Below are 24,555 nucleotides of genomic sequence, written 5' to 3' on the forward strand. Positions count from 1 at the left end.
AAGGGAAACAAATAAATATTAAGCTTTTTTTTTTGTAAATTTTGATACCCTTTAGATCATAATTGCTCTTTATTTCATAAATTACGGTTTCATATTTTTAATTTTATAATTTCTTCATGCCATCTTACCAGATTTATACTGATGATCTATAATCCGGAAAAACCAATAATCTGGAATCGCCGAAGTCCTGACAAGTCTGGATTAAAGACTTTTGACTGTATATTACATGTGTGTGTGTGTGATGATATGATCTAGTGTTTCTTGCAGTAATTTGATGAGATGAGTGGACTAGGGAAGGCATTATTTTACAGTCTTGAATGGACTGAGGATTAGATCACTGAAAATATCAATTACATAGCAGAAGATGCGGAGAATTTTTGAAGAATCACAAAAATCACTTAATAATCCAAATATCTCCTTATTACTTGTTGATTAGCCTATGGCAATGTACATCACAATGGGGTCAGTCTTATCCCCATAATTTTGATGTCTCATTACATTTTTAGAAGCAGCTTAGCAACAGACGTCTCCTTAAGCTAGCACGCGTAGGCAGAGAAAGAAAGAGGGTAGTTAGGCTACAATGGTATTTATAGTAAATTTTTTTGTTAATCTGACTGGCTAAAACTTATAGGCAATGCAGAAGTTTAAGGTGACATAATGTGGAATTAGTTTTCATATATGACATAGTTTCGAGAAATTTATTTCTAGAGAGGAAGTACCCAAATTAAAAATGAGCAATTAAGAGGCTTTTTAAGTTATAATTTTGATTTGTATATTTTTTTATCTTTGTAATTTGAAACATGCAGAAATTTTAAAAAAAAAATTTCAAATTAATTATTGCTGATTCCATGCAAAATGGCTCACTTTTGAAGGGGTGTTAGCGGATTTTGATAAAATCGCCAACAATTAATAAAATCATCCACCTGAATCATGATTTGCCTTCCCAGTCTACTTGAATGAAAATTTGTTTTAATACTATCAAATTAATATTTTCACTTAATTAAGTCAATTTGTCAAATTTATTCCCAAGTAGATGATGAAAATACTCTGATGCAATTCTGATTCCTAAGAAAAATACTCTAAAAATGGATTAAATCCCTAAATATATTAGGAAAGAATATGCAAATAATCAAATATAAAAAATATCTGAAAATATAAAACATAACATATTTACAACAATTTTTTTATACTAAAAATTATAAAATTTTGTCCTATGAAATAAAATCACAAAAATAAGGTGAAAAATTCAAATAATTCTTTAAAAATATTTAGCTAACTCCAAAAACTATAACCTTACTTGTGTTAGCCAATTTGTTTGAACAAATTTTTTGGAAGAATAGGCTTTGAACTGTTTAAGACAACATTAATGGCAAGGAAAAATTCTACTTGGCATCTAATTTCCTAATTCTTTATTTGTAGATGAAAATGATGACAAATTTCCAAAAAAGAATATTATTGATTGGAAAAATTCTATTTGTATACAATTTCCTAGTTCCTTATTTATGGATGCAAGCTGGTGAGAAAAAATTGGCAAAAAAGAATATTATTAATTGGACTGCAGACAAGCAATAGTTAAATATTGGGACTGAATTTGGTGGGAAAAAAGTGTTCTCTAAGAATCATGAAGAGTGAAACTGAAAATGGCACACTTTCACAACCGGAGTTAGTTCTAGAACCTTAGAAATGAATATTTTGATATGTGGAACTGCAAAATGAGAAGAAAATGTGTAATTATCAAACTGTATAAAATAACAGCACTGTTTAAAGAATAAATAAACCATACTGGTAATTATTGTATATGTAATGCAAATTCACATTTTTTTTTTTTTTTTTTTTTTATCTTACAGTAAATGATAAAAATATACAAGACTATTTTCTACTTTCTCTTTTGAAAACTGTACCTGTTCATAATAAATCTAAAATGCATCATTTCAAAATAAACCCTGCTCACAATGATTCTTATATAACACTCATGACAAACAGACATTTACAAAACGCTTTAGCCAATAATGATTTTAAATTTTGGTACCAAAAACTTTTAGCAGATAATATGTATAAAGCTGAATCAAAATAAAATTATTCTGAACCATGTTTCTAATTGTAGACACATTGTATTCTCTCTTTCAATTTTCTCTCGATAACCTTGCTTGTTCCTTTGTCTTCAGATATCTTGCTTACTTCAAAAATGCAAAAATTCATTAAAGAACAACTAAGATTTTAATGCCAATTTATTAAATCTGTTTCAAAAATATGATGATAAAGATAAAAAAGGAATTAATCAACTGGCCATGACTGCAAGTAACTGTCTTCAACATCTAAACCAGCGGTTCTCAACCTTTTGATTAACGTGTACCATCTAAACAAAAATTGAAAACCTTTAGTACCACTACTACAAAGTACAACTACTACTACCACTCTTGAACTAAGCTCAGATCGCATAAATTTACAAGTGTTAGAGAGAAAACTCAATCAGAATGTTGGGGTTTTAATTTTTGAATTTAATAGTTAAAAATACTTTGCTTCTTTGCATACCACCTATTTTCCTCTTCCGTACCACCGGTTGAGAACCCCTGATCTAAACCATTTCATACTTGACAATTCAAAAATCAGTTAAAATCAGAAGATTTTTGAAAAAAATTCAGAAAGGAAAAAGTGAATTCTACAGAAAAAACTGATATGTATGTGTATTTTGAAACAGCAAAAAAACTATCATCGTAAAACATCATAAATCTGGCAAAGTGGACAAATGAAATTAATTTTAATCTATTTTCAATGTCTTTTCCTCTCTTATTTTCATGCTATTACATAATTCCCAAACTCCGTTTACTATCATTTAAGATATATATTAACTTACTTAAATTTCAGGTTCAAGATATTCAGAAATCACCAAAATGACATATAGATATTAAAGCATGACAGAAGGAAAGTAAAATGTTTTATTTTTACTGTTATTTTTTTAAATATGAAGTTTTAATATAATACCTTAATTTTAATGCTATCTTATTTATTAAAAAAGTCATGAAATTTGCAAACACATAAAGCAATTTTTTTTTAATACAGATTGGTCTTACAATCACAAAATCACGATACCTACCACATTTAGAGAGGAATAGCAAAAGAACTCACATTTCAAAAATGATAAAGCTTTGAATTTGATAAGGTAAAAAGAATAAATTTAAACGGTAGCCTAAATGTTTGCCAAAATTCTGTACTTTAAACACAGATTTAGTAACAAATCAGCAAATTTGCAAAATTTTTGTCCCTTTACAAAAAAACTAGAAAAATTCACAAAAAGGGATTTTTATGTCACAGATTGCAAAACTTGAACAATTTATGACAAAACTGCAAGAATTTGTAAAATTTCATAGGTATGATATATAAATAAAGGATTTAAATTTGCTTATTTAAACTAAAAGGAAGACTTTAATAGACTGATCCTGAGAGTCAATATGGCAATTATAAAATGTAAAAACACAAACATACAGTAAAAATGCATAAATATCTAAACAAATAGTGAAAAAAAAGTTGACTGTAAAATTCAAGTCAAAATGGAATATTTGCATTTAAAATTTCATCACAAAAATTTTACCCCTTTCCCCCCCAAAAAAAAACCATAATTTCCATATGGAAACAGAATTAACAAATGAGGTACAATATGCATTAAAAAATATACTATTTGAATACTAACCATTAGTGTCACCTGGACGTATAACTTCCGAATTTATATCATTACACGAATTACTGACTTCCTCAATGGACAAATGTTCCATTTCTGAATTAAGGGCATTCACTTTATTTTCTAAGAAACGAGGAGAAATATGGCGCATATTCCCCCGTCCTCTTCTACTGTATTCTCCTCTACCAGTTCCTCTGCTTCCTCGAGGTATGGGTTTTCTGCTTCCTCTTTCGTGGCTGCCCCTAAAAGGTGAAGTTTTACCCCGCCTTGGAGGAATATCTCGTTCTAAAGAGTTCCTACCACTTAGATTTGAGTTTTCAAAAGTCAAAGTCCTCACAGATTTATTTTCTGTAATTTCAGTAGAATTGTTTTGTAGATACGTTGTCCTTTCTGGCAATGGTTCAACTGCACACTCAGCTTCTTTAGTGGGCAATGCTGGAAATTCTTTATTATTAATAACAGGAACACTGTCTTTACTCTCAGTATCTGAAATATACAAAGAAACCATCGAATGAATAAACAATAGGGATGCTGTCAACTTTAAACTTCATTCTACTTTAGTTTACTTATGTGGTATAAAAAAATATTTGCATTAGCAACCTTGGTGAGTATCTTCTTCAGCAGTAACATCTTCAACAACTGAAGTACTTTCGTTTTCACTTTTGTTCAAATTCTGTGGATTGTATCTTCCCCGTCCCCTTCCACGAAATCGTGAGGCACCTCTGAAACGGCCTCGAGATCGACGGCCCCTGGAAATCCCTCTTGGAGAACCCTTGAATCTTTCTCTACCATAAGCAGTAACATCTTCCCAATTTCTTTCATACTTTGTAGGTCCTCTCCTGAAATATAGTGGTTTTTAAAAAAAAAGAAAACAGTTTAAAAATCAGTATTAAAAAGCACTCACGACTGTCAATTAAATTTTTAAAAGAACAATTATATGTTTACAAATAGTTTTTAATACATCAGTTCTTGAAATAGTGATACATATTTTAAACACTATTCATTTAAAAATAATAATATTAAAACACAAATGAAGTTCTAGACCTTTTTAAACACCTTGGATGTTTTCAATTGTAAGACAAAACAAAAATAAAATTTTTCTAAAAGTAAGAAATATGTCTCTTACACAAGTTATTTCAATTAAAAAAAAAAAAAAAACTAAAGTAGAATGAATATTTCAGAGAGTTTTTCATAGGCAATACTTACTTTGAAATTTAGGGCACTGTTATAAGTACATAAAAGATTTTCGAAGTGCAAAATTGTCGCAAAAGAGGGGACCGTTAAAATTTTACATACTTTAATTTTTTATATATGTAATGAATTTTACTTAAAAGTACTCTTTCAAAATAAATTTAAAGCCATTTTTTACATCTCTGGTGCTCTCTGTTACTTCATAAATACAGTAAGAAAACCATTCTGGCAATATTTAATATTTTAGGGAAATCTCATTCTATAAATATATTCTGTCACAAAATATATATATATATATATATATATATATATATACATGCACCCAGAAGAAATTGAGCCACAATCATGAAACTCGGCAGGAATGTAGTTTAGTAAGAGATGTGCAAATGATTTAAATTTAGACACAAAGGAGGTAAGGATAAAGTGTGCTATGTGCCTATGAGATGCACAGCTAGGAGAGTTTAAAAGCATGATTGCTCCTGCCATAGGGCTATTCAAATGAATCTGTCAACTTGGATGGATGGTATTGAGATGCCTCCCAGATGTAACTGATGGCAGTACGAACAGTTGTAGGACTTCAAGAAGGGACATACAGTAGACTTCACAGAAGCAAGTTGGTCAAATAGGCATATTGGCCGCTACCTCGACGGAGCAATATGGTAGTTGCTCGATGTTGGCGACAAAGGATTATGGAAGGGATAGTCTACCATAGCAGAAGGTCAGGGAATTCCAGAAACACAAAAGAGCAGCCACTTCTGCACCAACGATGTCCCTAGCATTGATTCAACACCATTTACCACTTTCCAGGCATCCGGTGGTATCAAGGGAAACCATTCGGAGACAAATGGTTGATGTTGGTATATGCTGCCGACATCCATTAAGACGCCTACCACTGATCTCACGCAGTATCCATTATATTTTTGCCAAACTCGAGCAAGGTGAACTGTGACCCACTGGAGGCATGTGATCTTCAATGCTGAATCCCAATTCAGTCTCAATGCTGATGACCAACGCACAAACATGTGGAGGCAGCCGGGCCAGCTGTCCGACTGATTTGTTGTCGAGCGGCATATGGCAATTACATAAGGTGTGATAGTGTGGGGGAATGATTTGTTAGGACACGTGATCACCTCTAATCATTCTTCAAGGCATTATGATGGCTTACAGTTACATGGACATTTTAATGCCAGTTTTACTGCCTACGTTATCAAGTCACCCAGGTGCCATTTATCAATAAGAGAACACTCGTCCTCATACGGCTTGACTCTCCCAACACTGTTTTCAAGGATATGACGTATTCGCAAGGCCTGCCAGGTCACCAGAACTCTCGCCAATAGAGCATGTTTGAGACATGCTTGGAAGAAAACTGCAGGCGTCCCAGAATATTGGGAAATTAACTACCCAGTTGCAAAGATTATGGCATGATCTTTCGCAGGTTGTCATAGGTGACCTACTTGATTCTATGCCACACCGTGTTTTGGCTTATATAGCTGCCAGAGGTGGCAATACTACTTACTGATTTGTAACCTTTCTCATATCATAACTTCTTAATAAAACAATCTTTTGTTCTGAATTTGTAATCATTTGTTTATCTCCTCATACACTACACACAAGCTGTTTCGACACAGTATTTCATTTCCATCCGGGTGCATACATTTTTTGTGACAAGAGTGTATTTAACAAACTTCTTGAATTTGTTCATAAGAAACTGATTTGGGTTATTTAACAGCTCCTATCAATAAACCATATGTCTTAATTTAATAATTTATTGTATCTAATGCAGGTTAAAACAAATCGACAATCTTAAGAATAAAAATTTAAAGCATAAAACCATTCTATGTGTTAACAGCTCACTAAAACTATGAAAAACTTTGTAGCATTAATAATCTGAAATTACTGAACATAATTAAGATTATTAGCACACTGACAGTGTTTAATGAACTATAGCTGCAAACGTTTTGTAGTTTTCTTGCTTGTGTTTATGTTCTTTGTTCAGAAAATTATTTGAACTATGTGAATCGACTGGTCGTATACCAAGTTTGCATCAAAGTCAGCATTCATACTATGGCTATCAGCATTATAGGTGTCATATTTCACACAGATAAAGCTTTAAATTATCTAAGCTGATGAAAGTCAGAGAAGAGGAACTTTATACATACTTTAACCCATCGATAAGTACTGTTGAACATACTTTATTGGACAGTGATAAATTTCCATTTTATTATGTTCAATTAACATTTGTAGGGAAAACATGCATTGTTATTGTCCCAGAGCATCTGACAGTAATATAAAAATTCTTCCAATTTCACTATCAAAGTTAGAACATTTTTTAGACCTAAACATGAAGGCAGTCTATAAAAATTGGAATGACATCATATACTGTATTTGCCGGCATATAAGATGCACTTTTTTTTAAATAGGTCTGAAAAACAAGGTTGTGTCTTATACGTCGATATTCAATTTTTGATTACATTCATTTCTAGAAATTTCCTCTATTCGGAGTTACACGATTTTTTTCTTGTTTATTTGCGGAGTGTGGGAATATTACAATTATGTAGAGTTAAGTAAATGCACATGTGCTGTCATCGACGATCACAGTTGGGTTCGTTTAACATCCAATTTTTGTGAACGACTTTTAAGTGTGTGAAATTTGCACTGTTGAATTTTCTTAAATTTGTTGGCAAGTTATGGCTCAAAAACAATGTCAGAATTGCTATAACAGCATGCAAAGCTGGATGCAGTCTTCAAATTTTGAGGTTACACCATCAGGAAGAAGGAAGAGGCCTAGCATTTCGCAAGTTTGTGGATGGGTCAAAGTTCATGGGATGCTGTGAAAACAGAGAGAGTGGCTAAATCATTTAAGAAGTGTGGCATTAGTAATGCACTGGATGGTACAGAGGACAATTTGTTGTATGAGAACTCAGATGCTGATTTAGAAGACATTTCAAGTGACTCCCTATTTAGCTCTGGTGATGAGTGTTTGACAGGGTTCATAGCCACATTTTAATTAAAAAAATAAGCACCTATAAGCACTTTTCAAGCACATTTTAAGGACAAAAAATAAGCACCTATAAGCACATTTTAAGGAAAAAAATAAGCACTTGTCTAATTACATTATACACAACTGCATAACCTTAAAAATTAGACTTGTAATTTAAAATATGAGAAATGCAGCATTTATTAAGAGAGAATAAGCATTACCTGAACCATGGAAAATAATCACTTTTTTTTTTTTTTTAATTTTAAATAACAATTCAATTTAAAGAACTAGTTTACAATGAGAGAGAAAAAAAACTATGCAGAACTAAACTATTTTACAAGATTTAATGATGAAATTTCGGTTCAAAATAGAGAAAATAAATAATAATAAGGAATATTTATTGTATTCGCTTGGAACCTAATAATAAATACAATTTATTTTTCCACTCATACTGATATTTAAATAATTTAAATCTAAATTCTGAACATTTTCTAAATTTACATTGTATATCAGTTTTCCCTTAAAAGATATTGCAAGCAAAGTAATTTAAGTAAAAAGAGGAACATTTCTGAAATCAGAAGACAGAAATTTGCTTCATGCAGTAAATTAACAGTAAAAGCTTAACTAACCCGCATACTTGGAAATTTGCGAATATTCGGACAGTCGAGCGTAACTTGAAAAAGAGGAGCGGGGGGGGGGGGGGGTAGACTGTAGCCGCTCTTTAGATTTTTCCGCTAAATAAATGCTTTTGACATTTCGACATGTGCATCATATAAAAATAAACCAATGGAACTGAAAAGTATTCTGCTTAGTAAGCACAGTAAAACTCTTTTAAGTGTTCATAAACAAATCTCGGACAGAACATCAAAATTAATTATCTCTGCAAAATATCGCAAACGTTACTGCGCAATACGTGCGCCATAATTCTTCCTTACGTGATATTACGCAATCAGAATAAACAGCTGCCGGTATTGGGAGAATAAATAACTGGGGTGTTTTTCATTCTAATTTTCAACAGACGGCGTAAATTTCCGAAACAGAATCATTCTTCGCTTGGGTTGGTAGACCGCAGAACTTTTAGTCCTATTCAATCCAGATTGGAAAGTGACAAAAAAAAAAAAAAAAAAAAGGTCCGTTGCTTGTTTTGCAGCGAACTGTAACAGTTTCAATATTCGAGATTTGCAGAGAAAGGGGAGAACCTCCCAATCTTCGTACTGTATAATGTATTGGCCAAAAAAATTCAATTATTTTGACTATTCGATCACTTTCCCTTTTATTTAAGCCATTCCGAATATTATTCCTTAGAAAGCTAATTTGTGCTAAAACACAACCATTTTTGGAAGTTTACTATACTTCAGCAGTTACTGCAACTATGATATTATAAACATTCATACATATGCTCATAATATAAGCATAATGATCATAATAAACATGAATATGAACTGACCAAGCAGAATGAGAATGCAAATTATTAAGATCTTGATAGAAATTCAAACGTGTGCAGTATTTGGGTGAGAGGAAAAGAATGCCGAATGTACTGGAATTTTCTACTGCTTTCGCAATTCTTTGACCAATAGAACGACGGGCACCTGTCTGTAATCTTCGTGCACTCCAAAGGTTATGTTAATGCAGAGAAAGGGGTAAAAGCTATTTCCGGGAGTATGATTCACCATCTGACGTTGCATATAAGGAAGAAAAGTTGTTTATTTAGTTTTGGCTTTGTTACGGGGAAAAAATGTGTGTTCATTAAAAACAAAGGATTAAAAAAAAAGCACTAAAAACAAAAAAATAAGGGCTTTAAAGAAAAAGTAAGCACCTATAAGGGCCTTTATATTTTATTTTTAAATATAAGCGCTTGTAAGGACCGCTACGAACCCTGTTTGAGTTTTGACAAAGAAAATTAAATGCTGTTCTTTCCCAGATAGATTGGATATTTGCAGAAAGCATTACTTTGTATTTGTATTTATATTTAAAATACTGTAAATTCAATAAAATGATCATTAATAAAAGATTTATCCTTCAAAAATCTGTATAAAAAAGGGGGGTGTCTTATACACCGGCAAATATGGTACTTCACTATGGTTGGTCAATTTGCCCTTTTTCTTAGTCAATCCTGGCATAAAGATGAATATTTAGAACTTTATGACCAAATCTTTATCCCAGTTTTGGCTGGCATAGCAAGGTCTATTGCCTAGCAACAAAATTTTGCTTATGCCATCAGTCATCATTATATCATAATGTAGAATGCATCCTTTATTGATAACTTTACTTTTTACCTCAACAGGGATTTGAAAGAATGAACAACTTTAAAATATGAATGTGTTTCCATACACGTGGATTTTGTGTCCAGGTGCTTAAATGTTGTACTGTTTCATCCAATTTAAAATTTCTACCACAAAAATTTCAGCAACATTCCAACACTTGTGCATATGCTTTATGTGATTTGAAGACTCACTTGCATTGTATACCCATGTGAAGCTTTTGACATACAACAAAACATTTTCCTAAGATATACTCAAGCTTTATTATACTACACATGCTGATGACAAAGCTGGAACACATCCAACTTCAGTACTACAGTTTACCATAAACCTTCATCGGTTTGCCTTCCACCACACTTTAAATCATGTCATCCGACTAAACAAAAGTAAGCTTCATTTTATTCCTATGTTTTCCGTGCTCTTCAAGTTTGCTCCTCCAAACTAGCCCTTGATGAAGAACTAAATTATTTAAAAGCAATAGCTATTGACAGGGGCTTTTCACCCAACATTATTAATCAAGCAGTTAAAAAATTCTCATCTCAACACACTAAAAGCCACACTCTTATTTTAGGAGATTATAAAAATTCTGTTGTCATTCCCTTCTTTCCATCAATTAGCTATAAAGTTGCACATATTTTGCAGAAATTTAACTTTCGGGTTGTTTACTCTCCCATCAATAAAATTCCAACTTCTATACTCAAGGACCCCATTCCAGATATGAATTCCTGGGGTATTTATAGGATTCCTTGCCAGTGCGGTTTAATTTACAGTGGCCAAACTAAGAGAGCCTTAAAATTTCGCGTCAAAGAACATGAGGCATATGTTAGAAAAAAGGAAACACAGAAGTCTTCTGTTGCTCAACATTGTTGGTCCGAAAATCACACTTTCAATTTTTCTGCTGCCAAAATTATTCAAAAAACATCTTTCATTGGAGAACTGGATTTTCTAGAGGCATTTCACATTCATAAAAATCTTTCTGTTTTAGTTAACGATCCTAATTCCAATCCAAATTTGCCTTCGGCTTTTAGAGAAATTATGCTTTAGTTCTGGTTTCGCCAACAGATGGCGCCACTTGCTTATTCTTGTCCAGGCTTTCTTATCTTATCTAAACATTATTTCCTATCTTGTTCATTTGCGGTTTTGCAGCTGAAGATGATGGTTCGGTAAAACCATCGAAACTAGTCCTGTGAAAATTTTGTAAATTAACGCTGATTTTTGTTGTTTGACTTCTGAATTAGTATGGCATCAGTAGCTTAACTTTTGTTCAGCCATTCTTATCTTAACTTATCACTATATCTTATTTGGCTCATTTGCACTTTTGACAGCTGAGGATGATGGTTCGGTAAAATCATTGAAACTAGTCCTGTGAAAATTTGCAATTATAATATTGATTTTTGTTGTTTCTAATTATAACATTGACTTCTACGTTAATATTGGTTCGGCGTGTTATTTTACTCTAATTGCATACGTATATGTTAAAATGGAAAAGGTATGAAATTATCAACTTAATTATAAGATAATCAGATATGCATTTCAATGCTCGGCCTTTGATAACAGTTTATTCATCTCATATTGGTGGCATTTTTAAGTCAAGAGATCTAAGGACATGCATCATTAGTTCATAACTATGCATTTTCCCCCTAGTTATAGAGGCTTAAGATGGAAAATTTCATTTTGTGGTATTTACAAAATAAAAATCAAGAAAACAGCAAAAAGTTTAATTTCAAAAGAATAAATAACATTTTTGCAACATTTATTACATCTTCAGGAATAAATTACATTACTGATTAAAAATTATTTAAGAAAAATTTAAAAGATGTTAATAACAACTAGGCACTACAAAAGAAGATATTAAAAAAATGCATCTTAGTCATAGCATAATAGCAAATGAAACTTAACATATTGTTAACAAAGAGCAATTTTGAGAAAAAAGGGGCTAACAATAATAAAAAATTTTAAAATAGATAGAAAATTTTACACCTGCAACTTCTTAACAATATTTCTTCTATTAGGTTCCTAATCAAGAACAGATATACTAATAGTGCACATATATATATTAAAATACAAATATTTTGTGAGAAGTGATTTTTCTGAAATTCATGGTAACTAGCTCCATAAAAAAAGGGCCTATGAAAGTGGTTAGTGTTTCTGAAAATATAAACTAACATTGGAAACAACATTATTGAACATCACCTCTGTAATATGACCACCAATGAAGAAGATCAAAGTAATCTAGAACTGTTAGTGATCCTCTCAAAAAGAGTTCATTGCATCTTCATTAATAGGTAATAAATAAATCTTACCCATATCTCCTTCGTCTCCTAGCTCGTGGAGGACCGTCTTCATTTCGAATGTCATAACCATAGGTTTCTATCAGTTCATGCTTTGATTTAGGATATTGTTCCTCTTCACAAAATCTATCATGTCCCCATTTCCCTTCATCCAACCAAAGCTTTTTTTTTCGATCCCTTTACAACAACGAAAAAAAAAATTAGAGAACAGTATACTCATATAAATGTTCTATCTATGAAGTATTGTAAATAAAATTTAAAAAATATATTATCACAAAATTAAGCTGGAAGAAGCCATGATACTTGGGTACTAACCAACAACTGCCGATACACTACCAACAATCAACTGCTGCTCTTAGGGATGAAATACATTTTTGACTTCAATAGACCAAAGAAATAGTTTTTTATTTGTTTATTTATTTAAGTTTGGCACTGCTTGGTAATTGCATTAAATAGCTAATCTCTGTCTCCATTTCAACTCAGCTAAATAAGAACACTAGTGATTTCCCTCCACTAATTAATTCATACATTTTATAAGTAACAGCACATTTTTATTATACATATTTGGGCCATGTAAAATTTCATTCCAAGAGATTGAAATACTCATCATTTCTTGAGAAAATATCAAATGTTTGGGAATAATGGATAGCTTCTGTGTTATTTCTTTGTAAATCTAATATCAACAATGATATAACATGCAGCAAAAAGAAACATGAGATGAAAAGGTGTTGTCCTGAGAACTTCCGCAAGAAAAGAATTACCCCCAATTAAAAAAAAAAAAAAAAACATAGAGTGAACTGGCATTAATTGGTCTGAACTTTGAAATAATTAAAAAAAAACTGCATCATTCAATGAAAGGCAGCAACAGCTTTTAAAATTGTCATAACTTTCACAGACATGCAAAGTCAAGGATTGTATTGTGGTCGTGTATCTGTAGATACTTGCTAATATCCAAGCATCAATGTTATAAATTAGCTTACTTTTTATAGCAATTTTTCATATGAAGACATTAAGAAATGTTAAACTACATAATACCAATAAAATATTAATTACAAGACATGTTAAATATTTATCCTGATATCACACCAATATTTATTAATCAGAAAGCAATTATCTTATTGAATTACTTAGACCAGGTATAAGAAAATGATCATTCACCTACACAAATAATACTAAAAAACTACTAGCACTTTTATGAACTTATCATTGAATGTTGACATGAATGTAGCAGTTTATTGCAGCAAATAAATAGCTTCAGTTAAACTTACCAAAACATTATCATATTATTCTAGCAAATTCCTTACAGCCACATTAAAATTATCATTTAAAACCAAAACATAAAACATCATGTCAACAAACTGCACGAGTAAGGGGGGAGGAATCCATTCAGAACAACTACTTATTATGTAAACTTCTCATTAATGAATACAACTACAAAATTATATACCTCATACTGTAATACAGGTATTGAAAATTTGGACCTGATTTTAAACATTTTTATTTCAAAAAATTTTGGAACAGCTCAACAATTTTTATGGTAAAATACACATGAAAGTTTAAATCTTTTTACCATAAAAGTTTCAATATGAACCATACTGACTGCCCTAGAGGTATCCAAGCAGTACTTTGTTTCCATCTACATTTGGTAGACCATGCCTGGTGCTAAGTAGCAATAGTAACAAATGATTATTTTGGTCAAACAGTTAAATCTCATAAAATTTCGTCCAAAACTGAACTGAATAATTATAAGAAGATTCATTCCTGCAAATCATAATACACACTGTAATTTTTATTGCACAATCAATAATCTTCCTGCCAATCAACTAGTTAAACATACTGCTATCATTACTATTGAGCAAAGTTTCTACATGTGTCAAAGTTACCTCATTTATTCTTACAGTCAAAACTCAAATATTTGCTAATCATTTTTCTATAAAAACTCAGAATATTAATTTACAATGGAGTACAGTAATCAGGTCTACCTTTTTTATGAATGTATACTTTTAAGAAAAGAAGTAATTATAAAAACAAATTTCAATAAAATGAGTAACATTGCCTAGATAGATTCAAACATATCATGCTTACCAAACCAAACATAAATGAATGAAATAAGTAAGAGTTCTTAAATCTTTTGATATTAAAGTATTAAAATTAAAAATCAAATCAGCTTTGCTTCTTAATTCTTAATGAGAACATGCATTTTAAATACCTTAAAGGTTCTTCCTCTTTTTCCTTGGGATCTTCATTATTCCTATCATCATGCTCATAAAATATACCCTTTTTAGGTATATACTGAGGATTCCTTCTGTCTTCATCATAATCTAATTCTTTCTCATGAACAGCATTAGAAGGAGCACATTCCTGAAATAAAAAATATAATACAAATAAAATAATATGTTAAATCTATTTTATTGCATTTAAGGCATAACATAAAGATATTTTTCTTTATATTTTTTTCAGAATTTTTTTAGATCTTTCTCCACAAATCTGTACTACTACCATATTACTCTGTACCTACACTACTGTGCCGGTCAACTGAATTTGCCTCAGGCAGAAAATTTAAGAGAACTGATATCTGATGATAATGATAAAGATCAAGCCTAAATTGAAGAATTAAATGTTTTGAAATATCTGTAAAAAGAAAGCAAACTTTTGTACACTGCGCAAAACAAAAGAGACAGTTCTATATCACCCCTTCTACTGGGCCGATTAGCGAAATTCAAATCGTGTTTTTCATGTCTCGAAAGCGCAACTTAGGATATATATTAGATTTATATATAGCATTATTCTAACATAGGTAGTCTGACACAAAATCGGACGTCTGAAATAACATACAGTCAAAAGTCGTTAATCCGGACTCGTCGGGACTTTGGCGATTCCAGATAATCGATTTTTCCGGTTTATAGATCATCAGTTTAAATCTGGTAAGATGGCATGCAGAAATTATAAAATTAAACCATAATTTATGAAATAAAGAACAATTATGATCTAAAGGGTATCAAAATTTACAAAAAAAAAAAGCTTAATATTTATTTGTTTACTTTATTAAACATTTCTTTCAGTGTAAGTTGTTTAAGTTGCTTCGTTTTTTATGTGATAAAACATTCTCTTTAATTCTATAAACAGACATAATTTCTTGTTTATTTACAAAGTTCCGCTGTTCAAGTCCTATAATTGCTGTGTCGAGAATACCGACTAATTTGTCAATCGACATTTTTTCGTTTTCAATAACCTCTGTCACTTTCTTCGCTATCGGAAGCGAATTATAATGACAAGGAATTTGATTTAAATCATATCAAAGATGGAGTACATCGAGATGAAATACTACATTTGGTAAGGAATTATAAGCCAAATAAAATAAAAACATCTGCCCTGAAGATAAGGATAGTGCTGACAGATCAACTTCCAATTCATTGCACGCGCGCCACAGTGTTAAAGATAAACAAAGGATATGCCTTTATCCATTTTTTTGCAGCAATTCCACTTTTTGTTTAATGGACTTCGAAACATACTTTTGCTTTGTAGATCCTTTACATATTAGTAAATATATATCAGAAATTCTATTTGACATAATCGAAAGTTCAAGCTTACTTTTATAAAATTGCTCTAACAGTCTGCAAAAAATAATAAGCCAAATCCAATTCGAAGATTAAGGAACAGCGCAATCTGCAACATTAACTGAATTAGATAATTTTAGCTTAGCTTATACCGTTCGTTATACATTAAACGCGCATTCGTAAACATATTTTGCGCATGCACACACACATATTCGCAGCCACACACATATTCACACGCATTTCGATTCTATCACTCAAATTATGCCTAGAAATTAAATTTTGCAATTTTTGGTGAGAAATTTAAAAATTTATCTTGACAGATTTTTTCGATTTGTGCCAAGAATAATTCACTTGGTGGAATTTTTAATTTATAGTAACTTACATTCCTTTTTTTCATTGATGCACGAGAGGGAAAAAACGGTCCATCGTTCATTCTTTCAAATAATTTTAACAAAGTGTGTAAACCACATTTTCGGTATTATCGCTTATATTAACTATGCCAAATTTCAAAATACCCATAAATGTAAATTCACATATATCTTAGGAAATTCTGAATAAAAAAACTCGAATTTTTTGCACATATGCTTACAAATATATCTATTTTAAGATGATATAAAATATTACAGGTTATAATACAAAAAAATTTTTCAAAAAATATATAAAAATATTTTTAAATACAAATTTTTAAAACAAATGAAATCATAAAAAAATGTGTGAATTATATGTGGAGTAGGCCTAAATTTTGAATTCTGGAAGCATGAATCAAGTAAATTCAATAAAAAAAGAGATATTAAATATATATCAAATTCAATTAACATTGAGGAGCTAATTTTTAAAAAAGTACTTATGCGATTTTCACAAAATTCGGCATTTTGGCATAATTTGAGTTGAAGAATCAAAATATGGAAAAAATTTGGCATGTCAGATCAGAAAAAGTCCGATTTTGTGTCAAAATACCTATTATAGAACATTGCTATATATAAATCTAACACATATCGGGCTTTCAAGACATGAAAAACGCAAGTTGAATTTTGTCAATTGGCCCCAGTAGGAGATATAGCACTGCCCTCCTGGCAGTGTACATGAACAGACATACTTTAAAAAAAAATGAATACAATTTCACAACTAAAAAAGGGGGGAGAAAGAAAAAAAAATGTAATAGTTAATATTTTATTTTTAAAAAATTATTTTGAAACAAGACATATAGAGTCTGGCATTAAGCTTTTATCAGTACTAATTCATTATTACAAATATCTTAATATTCATTTTGCATAACTTAAATCATATTATTAATTAATTTTTATTATAATAAATTTTTTGTAACATGAAGTCTAAATCACATTTCAGTTGAACTTTCCACAAAATCCCGATCCCTTTCGTAGTGTCTGATATTCTCTCCTTTCGTGTTTCAAAAGGAAAATGTATGTAGCACTCTTTGATGATTTTCAGCCACAGGGAATGAGTCAGGGTTTGAATAGGAACTGATTAACTGCACAACAGATGCAGACATGCATTTACCTCTAACTAAAATATATACTAAAATCGCACTTTGTAGTAGAAGTGCACCTTGTTCTGCGGAAGAAAGGCATTTCAAAGTACATAAATTTTATATATAATTATCCTACACTACTTATGTTTGCATAAATTTATCACTTGTGTTGAACACTGCTACCTTGTTCTGTGGATTATGAAAAATTAAGAAGCAAACCAGTACATCTGGTGACAGGAGCATCCAAAACGGGAAGAAGGTAGGCTTATTTCAATTCTCAGTGTTTCATTTCTTTTGTTCTCGGATGGAAAAAAAAAAAAAAAAAAAGATAAAATGCTTGCAATAAAAGAAAAAGAAAGGAAGATTTAATATTTGTCATGGAAAAAGTAGGCAGACTGTTCCCATACTTGACTGTACCAGATCTAAGAGTACCTATTTTGCAAAGTTCAGAGTGCAAAAATGCTCCAGGTTTCTCTCAACAAATTTTGAGAAGTACAGTGTCAGACAGATATAAATGTGAAAATACATGTCTTTAAGAAAAATTAAGAGTGCAACATGAAGTCATTTGAATAGGAATTCTGACACAGAAATCATAAAACACCTTCACATAAACATAGAAGATACGATTAAAAGTATTCAGATATTAACAATTCCTGCAGCACAATGGACAGAGGCCTGGAATTTATTCTTTATCTTGCTAGAGAAAGCTTTTGAAATTAAGAATGACACCAGATTTTTTTCGAGTAGGACAATTATACCCTAGTTTAAAATACGTAAATTTATATTTTATAAGATCCAAAACATCCAAAATTCCACATAATAACATCCAAAAATGATATGTATAATATATATACATATATTATAGTTATATAATTTTAATAGAAAAGATAATTATTAGGATATTTCTGAAAATACTTTACACAAATCGCATTTGGGATATTAACTACATTGAAATTAATTAGAAGAATAGGGACCATCATTAAAGATTTTTGTCCTGGGCCAAAAGTTTAAATCAGCCCTGTTAGAATTAATGCTGCATAAGCTTTAACAGCTTCCAGAATTTATGTTGAAATTCTTTTAAGGGCTTCAACCACTTTAATTATCATTATACACATTCTACAAGTGAGTATACTTAACTTGGACACAAATTAATGATACTAGGTGTGCATTAAAATGTTTCAAATGAAAATGATACGCAAAGTTTATTCAATAAATGAAACTCTATAAAATTAAATTTCATACAAAGGAAATTTAATTTTATGGTCAGTCAATCAATGCTCGATAAAAAGAACGCAAACACACCCTTACCTCACCATCACCTTGCTGTCTTTCCTCTTCAACATAGTCTTCATCTTCAGATGCATCATCAGGAGGATCTCCACTTAAAAAATCTCCCTCAACATCTTCTGTCTCAGCAATATCCTCCTCACCTCCTTCTTCATCAACTAATTCAGAAAGAGATTCTTGATCCTTGAACCTCGATTCTCCATTCTATACAATAACAAAAACCATACACTTAACTATAATAAACAGACAAATACTATATGCTTCTTATCCCTAAATTTAAATGCGAATCCCAGTTGACCTAATTTAAATCAAGTATATAGTGAAGCTAAAAAATAGTCACCTTCTGAATAATTAGATTAACCGTACCACATTAAAAAAAAAAATTGTTTGTTTGTTATAATAAAAAATCCACAACAGCATGTAAATTTAATGGAATACAATCCAATTAAACTGCATTTAATTGCACATGTTAATCATTCTGATTGAATTACATACAATAATAATTTACTTGTGTGTAATCCAATCAGAATACATAAAACAAAATTAAGACACAATAACACGCCGAACAAATACTAATTCAGAAGTCAAACAACAAAAATCAGTGTTATATTTTCAAATTTTCACAGAACTAGTTTCGATGGTTTTACCGAACCATCACACTCAGCTGCAAAAGCGCAAATGAACGAGATAGGATATAATGATTAGATAAGATAAGAAAGCCTGGACAAGAGACAAGCTACTGGCACCATCTGCTGATGAAACCAGAACTAAAACATAATTTCTTTAAAGGTTGAAGGCAAAGATGGATTGGAATTAGGGTCATTAACTAGAACAGAAAGATTTTTTTGAATGTGAAATGCCTCTAGAAAATCCAGTTCACCAATGGAAGATGTTTTTTGAATAATTCTGGCAGCAGAAAAATTGAAAGTGTGATTTTTGGACCAACAATGTTGGGCAACAGAAGACTTCTGTGTTTCCTTTTTTCTAACATATGCCTCATGTTCCTTGATGCGAAATTTTAAGGCTCTCTTAGTTTGGCCAATGTAAATTAATCCACACTGGCAAGGAATCCTGTAAATACCCCAGGAAATCATATCCAGAATGGCGTCCTTGAGTATGGAACTCGGAATTTTATTGATGGGAGAATAAATGACCCGAAAGTTAAATTTTTGCAAAATACATGCAACTTTATAGCTAATTGATGGAAACAAAGGAATGACAACAGAATTTTTATAATCTCCTAAAACAAGAGTGTGCCTTTTGGTGTGTTGAGATGAGAATTTTTTAACTGCTTCATTAATAATGTTGGGTGAAAAGCCCCTGCCAATAGCTATTGAAAGGGGCTTCCTTTTGTAAACTAGCCTTTCCAAGAATTAAGATTTTTTAAAATACACATACGTTCTTCAAACATAAAAATAGCTGCATACAAATGAGAAGTAAAAAAAGCTACAAGTTATCTTGTAGTCAGTGTCCTGAGCATAAACACAAATATTTAAGTTATGAAATGGTTGGCAAATCAATATGTCAAAGAGATACTACTATATATTTTTCAAAGAAATTTTTTATATATTAATCAGTTACTTTCAGAATAATTATCAAACATGCTAACGGTTATCAAATTCTTCAACAATCACTTGCCTAATAATTCATGATATCTCATAACAGCAGTAACAATAAATGCCATCTATTTTTTTCAGCTGAATTTATATTATGTAAACTCTAGCTTAACTTGAATTTTATCCAAGTCAAATTTATAAACTGCTTTCATGTAATTTTGTAAGAAACCGCAATACTCATCATATGTATGTATATTATTTAAACAGTACACTTTATAAATGGAACACTAACCAGCCATATTTTATTGAATATTTAATTGTAATACCTAAAAGACTACAAAAACATACTAAAATATCACTTTTCAAATAAAAAAAAGTCTTGGGGCAGCTAATTTGACTCTGCAATGGGAGACCTAGCATTATGGGCAAATGGCAATAGATGGACTGACATTGTATTGATGTTGGCCATGGCTACACTTTTTCCCTTTGAGTGGTTGTGTAGGAGTTAGCATTTTTCGATATGACCTAAAAAATAAGTGAAGCCCCAAGACATATTTGCTTGGAGTAGGATGTTGCTCGTACGGGTTTTCTTTTGTTGGCATATAAGCCAGAAAGGGTGTAGTAGACTTCAAGGAACTAAAAATCAGTTAGTACAGCATACTATACTCTACTGCACTTTCTAATTTGATCTAAATTATTAGTTTTTGCAGGTGATCAGTATATTTACTATTTTTTTACCAAAATTAAAGTTTGAATTTTCAATTATGTTGAAAAGAATTTCCAGTTCTGGAGCTGCAACAGAGTGAAAACATGTTTAGGTGTCAATAAAGCAAAAAGAGGATTCACTCCGTAATAAATATATAAATGTAAGATAAAAATGTATGAATCAGAATTATAATATAACTATAAACATTAATTCTTCCTCTCTATTCTAAAATCGTAATAACTTATCTGCATTGCGTCATTCAAACTAATCATGCGATCTTATGTAACCGTTAATACCAGATGCCTCTTGACGACCAATCACCGAATTGTAAACCAAAACTTTTCTCTTTGCGTGCCTCCATCTTGCATAACTACGCACTTCAGCTTTTGCTCTCTACTGTGCTAAAATGTAATTTCGCTGGCTTGCTTTCTATCCCAACAATATCAAAAATGTAAATCTTCTGTGGGAGTGCCAAGTGATTATGGCCACCAATATCAATTGGAAATAAAAATGGAATTAAAATCGCTTCTACTGCCAAGTTTTATTTACGAAGTCAACACATTAGCTTACGACGCAATCAGATTACTTCCTCTTCGATATAGGATAACTACGCATCTGCAGTGCTCCGTCTTTTTCCTTTACTTTTATTATGACATAAATAAATAAAAAATAAAAGTAAAAAAAAAAATTTTAAGGTTTAAATGGCATACCTGTCTCAAAATTATGTGATGAATATGGCACTGAAAACAAACAGTATACGATATAAGAAAACAGGAGCATTCTACATTTTTTGTAGATCCTGATGCCCCACTGATAATCAATAACAGAAAAATCATTAATTTTGGTAAAAGTGACAATTATTAGAAAGTAAAGAGTGAATGGGTGAGACAGCATCGCCACAACTGGATGCCACTGATGGGTCCAATGCTAATAACTAAAGTCCAAATATTCCAAGAGAACATGGGCTTAAAAACTAAGCTCACACATTCAACAGGTAAGTAAACCATATTACGAAGCAATTAAAAATTTCAAGTGAAAAAGCTTCAGCTACTACTGAAACAGCTGAACAATTTGAAGATGAATTCAACAAATTCATTAATAATGAAAAGTTATCTATAGAACAGATTTATTAATGCTGATGAAATTGATCGTTCCTGACAATATATAATACCCAAACTACTTTAGCAACTTCTGCGACCTCCAATAGTGTCAATGATTCCAGAGAGAGACAATTTTATATCATACCCAAAATACTTAGCAACTTCTGTGACCCTCAATGGTGTTAACGATTCCAGAGAGAGGCTAACAATTTTGCCATGCGCAAATGCTGCACAAATGTAAAGACTAACGAAAAGTGTTTAACAAGAGCATTCATACTTTCATTCGGATAATTAATTGCAGTTTTAAACTACGGTAATAAATTCAGAAAGTGACAGATCACAAATACATTTAAAAATTTTTCATCAAAACACTTTATTTTTAAAATGTTATTCTAAAAGCTAAATTCCTTCTATAATATATCCATGTTTAAAAAAAACAATTCTTACAGTTTTATCCTCTTCTTCGTCTTCCGCACTTTCATATTCTGATCCGTCAGCTAGTTTTGATGTAGCATCCTTAAAAAAGAATAGATTTCAAGCACCGTATAGAAAAACATGACAAAATACCAACAAAGCAGTTAGTTTTCTATATTTACATACCTTTCTTTTATTTTTTAATATGGCTGCATCATCTTCCAGTTCAGAATCAGTTTCAGAAAATGAATGTTCCTCCAATGTGTCAACAGACAAAACGCGCCTCCTTCTCCTTCTACTAAACTGCATGAAAATGTGTACGTTCATTTAGCGATACTAGACTTTACAATCGACAGAATGAAGATCAATTAGATATGTGGGGAAATTCTTCAGTATCTGCCCCATTAACTTAATAAGTAAAATAAAATAAGATACAATTAAACAGCAGTGGATTTACGGTTACTTCTTAAAATATAGTAATTCTCTATCATGACACCTTATTGAAAAAAATTACAGGAAAAAACAGCAGAAAAACCATACTTTTTTTATATTTTTAATTTACATTAACTGTAAATTAAAAAATGCATCAACACTGCTGAAAAAAATTGCTACTATATCTATTTTTTAAATAATACAATAAATGTATTGCTCTGAAGAAGTAAAAAATTGATATTTGAATATTAACCAACACCTGCCAATACACTACTAACAATATATTGGTGCTTTTTGGCCATGAAATACATGGTGTGCCATAAAGATATTACCACTTAAATGAATATAATAGTTTTTAGTGCAAGTTACATGTAGTATATAGATATAGCAATGATACAAAGTGCTTTGCATGTATGTATTCATTTCACTTCACTTGATTTAGTAAAACATCTTCAACCCGGTCATGTTTCCATTGGATCACACTATCTAAGATGTGAAAACAACAAACCTGGACAGCATCATACTGGCAACTAGTTGACAAAGATCATCAAGATCTCTCGGTTTCCACAGCATAAACACGGTCCTTTACCATCCCCATAACTAAAAATCATTAGGCATGATGTAAGGAGATATTAAATAAGAAAAGCAAGTTAATAATGGCAACACTATGTGTGTTAATGAGGTTTTGTCTTCAACACCAGCCTGCAAAGTATATGGAACATACTACAAGATTTCCCTTCAAACTGTCATTTATGTCATTTATGTAACTGTTATGTTATGCATCTTTATGGGCCATCCTGTGTCAATAAATCAATTAAATGTCTTTTTTGAATGATGTGATTGTATGTAGAACATATAACTAGATTTCCCCTCAAACTGTCATTTATGTTAACCGGTAGAATTGCTGTTACCATAAATCAATTAAATGACTTTTTTGATTGATTGTATGTCCGTACAGTTCTCTATCCTCATTTGAAATTTACTAAGCAAGTAATTTCTCTTGAATCAATTTCTAGCTCTCATCCTACCATTTTGTAAGCATTTGTTTAAGCTTATATTTCCATAATGCATCTTCCATCATCAAGTACACTGCATGAGAATTGGAGCATTTATGATTTTTTGGTAAAATATCACATATTGGAAAAGACGGATTTACAGGAAGAAAGAATGTGGGGTAAATCTTTGGATTATGGTAGCTTGGCGATTTTTTGGCGAAAATTTGGCGACCAACCCTGCTTGCTACAGCAACCTGCTAGTTTTGTTTTCGACAACATTTTGTTTTCACGAAGGCTTTTTTTTTTTTTTTTTTTTTTTTTTTTTTTTCCAACATTTTTTCCAACAATCTGCTAGCCGAATTACGTTTATGCTAGAACTTTTATGGAAAAAAGTGCTTAATCATGACGAAGATTAGGTGCGAAATTAGGAGAAAGTGCAGAATTGCCCACTGCTTGCCACATTTTTAAGAATTGCACATACACGGTATCATCCACGTACACGTCGACCTATTTTCACTTAAAAAAACATCCCAGAATTGCACAAAAATGGCATTGCGCACACTCTTGACTTTATTCATGTACACTGCTAAAGTCCTAGCTAGTAACCTTTACCACCTTAC

The 24,555-nt window shown here is 31.3% G+C and overlaps 1 protein-coding gene across 3 annotated transcripts in view; it reads right to left on the reverse strand.

The window, feature by feature from the left end:
• The window catches only part of btz (CASC3 exon junction complex subunit), a 79,202-nt gene that overhangs the window by 43,385 nt on the left and 11,262 nt on the right, over positions 1-24,555 (reverse strand). For 2 of the 3 annotated variants that reach the window (XM_085816467.1, XM_085816465.1), the window contains exons 2-8: positions 22,695-22,811; positions 22,542-22,610; positions 18,754-18,936; positions 14,609-14,760; positions 12,412-12,576; positions 4,277-4,515; positions 3,689-4,162 (exon numbers count right to left, since the gene is read on the reverse strand). In XM_085816467.1, the coding sequence (XP_085672593.1) occupies positions 3,689-4,162; positions 4,277-4,515; positions 12,412-12,576; positions 14,609-14,760; positions 18,754-18,936; positions 22,542-22,610; positions 22,695-22,811 (1,399 nt within the window). The remainder of the gene's footprint in view (positions 1-3,688; positions 4,163-4,276; positions 4,516-12,411; positions 12,577-14,608; positions 14,761-18,753; positions 18,937-22,541; positions 22,611-22,694; positions 22,812-24,555) is intronic. The other variant, XM_085816466.1, reaches the window with a different exon arrangement.

Source organism: Stegodyphus dumicola, chromosome 5 (assembly GCF_044657685.1).
Source record: "Stegodyphus dumicola isolate Sdum_Otavi_A_Nest chromosome 5, ASM4465768v1".
NCBI classification, from domain to species: Eukaryota; Metazoa; Arthropoda; class Arachnida; order Araneae; family Eresidae; genus Stegodyphus; species Stegodyphus dumicola.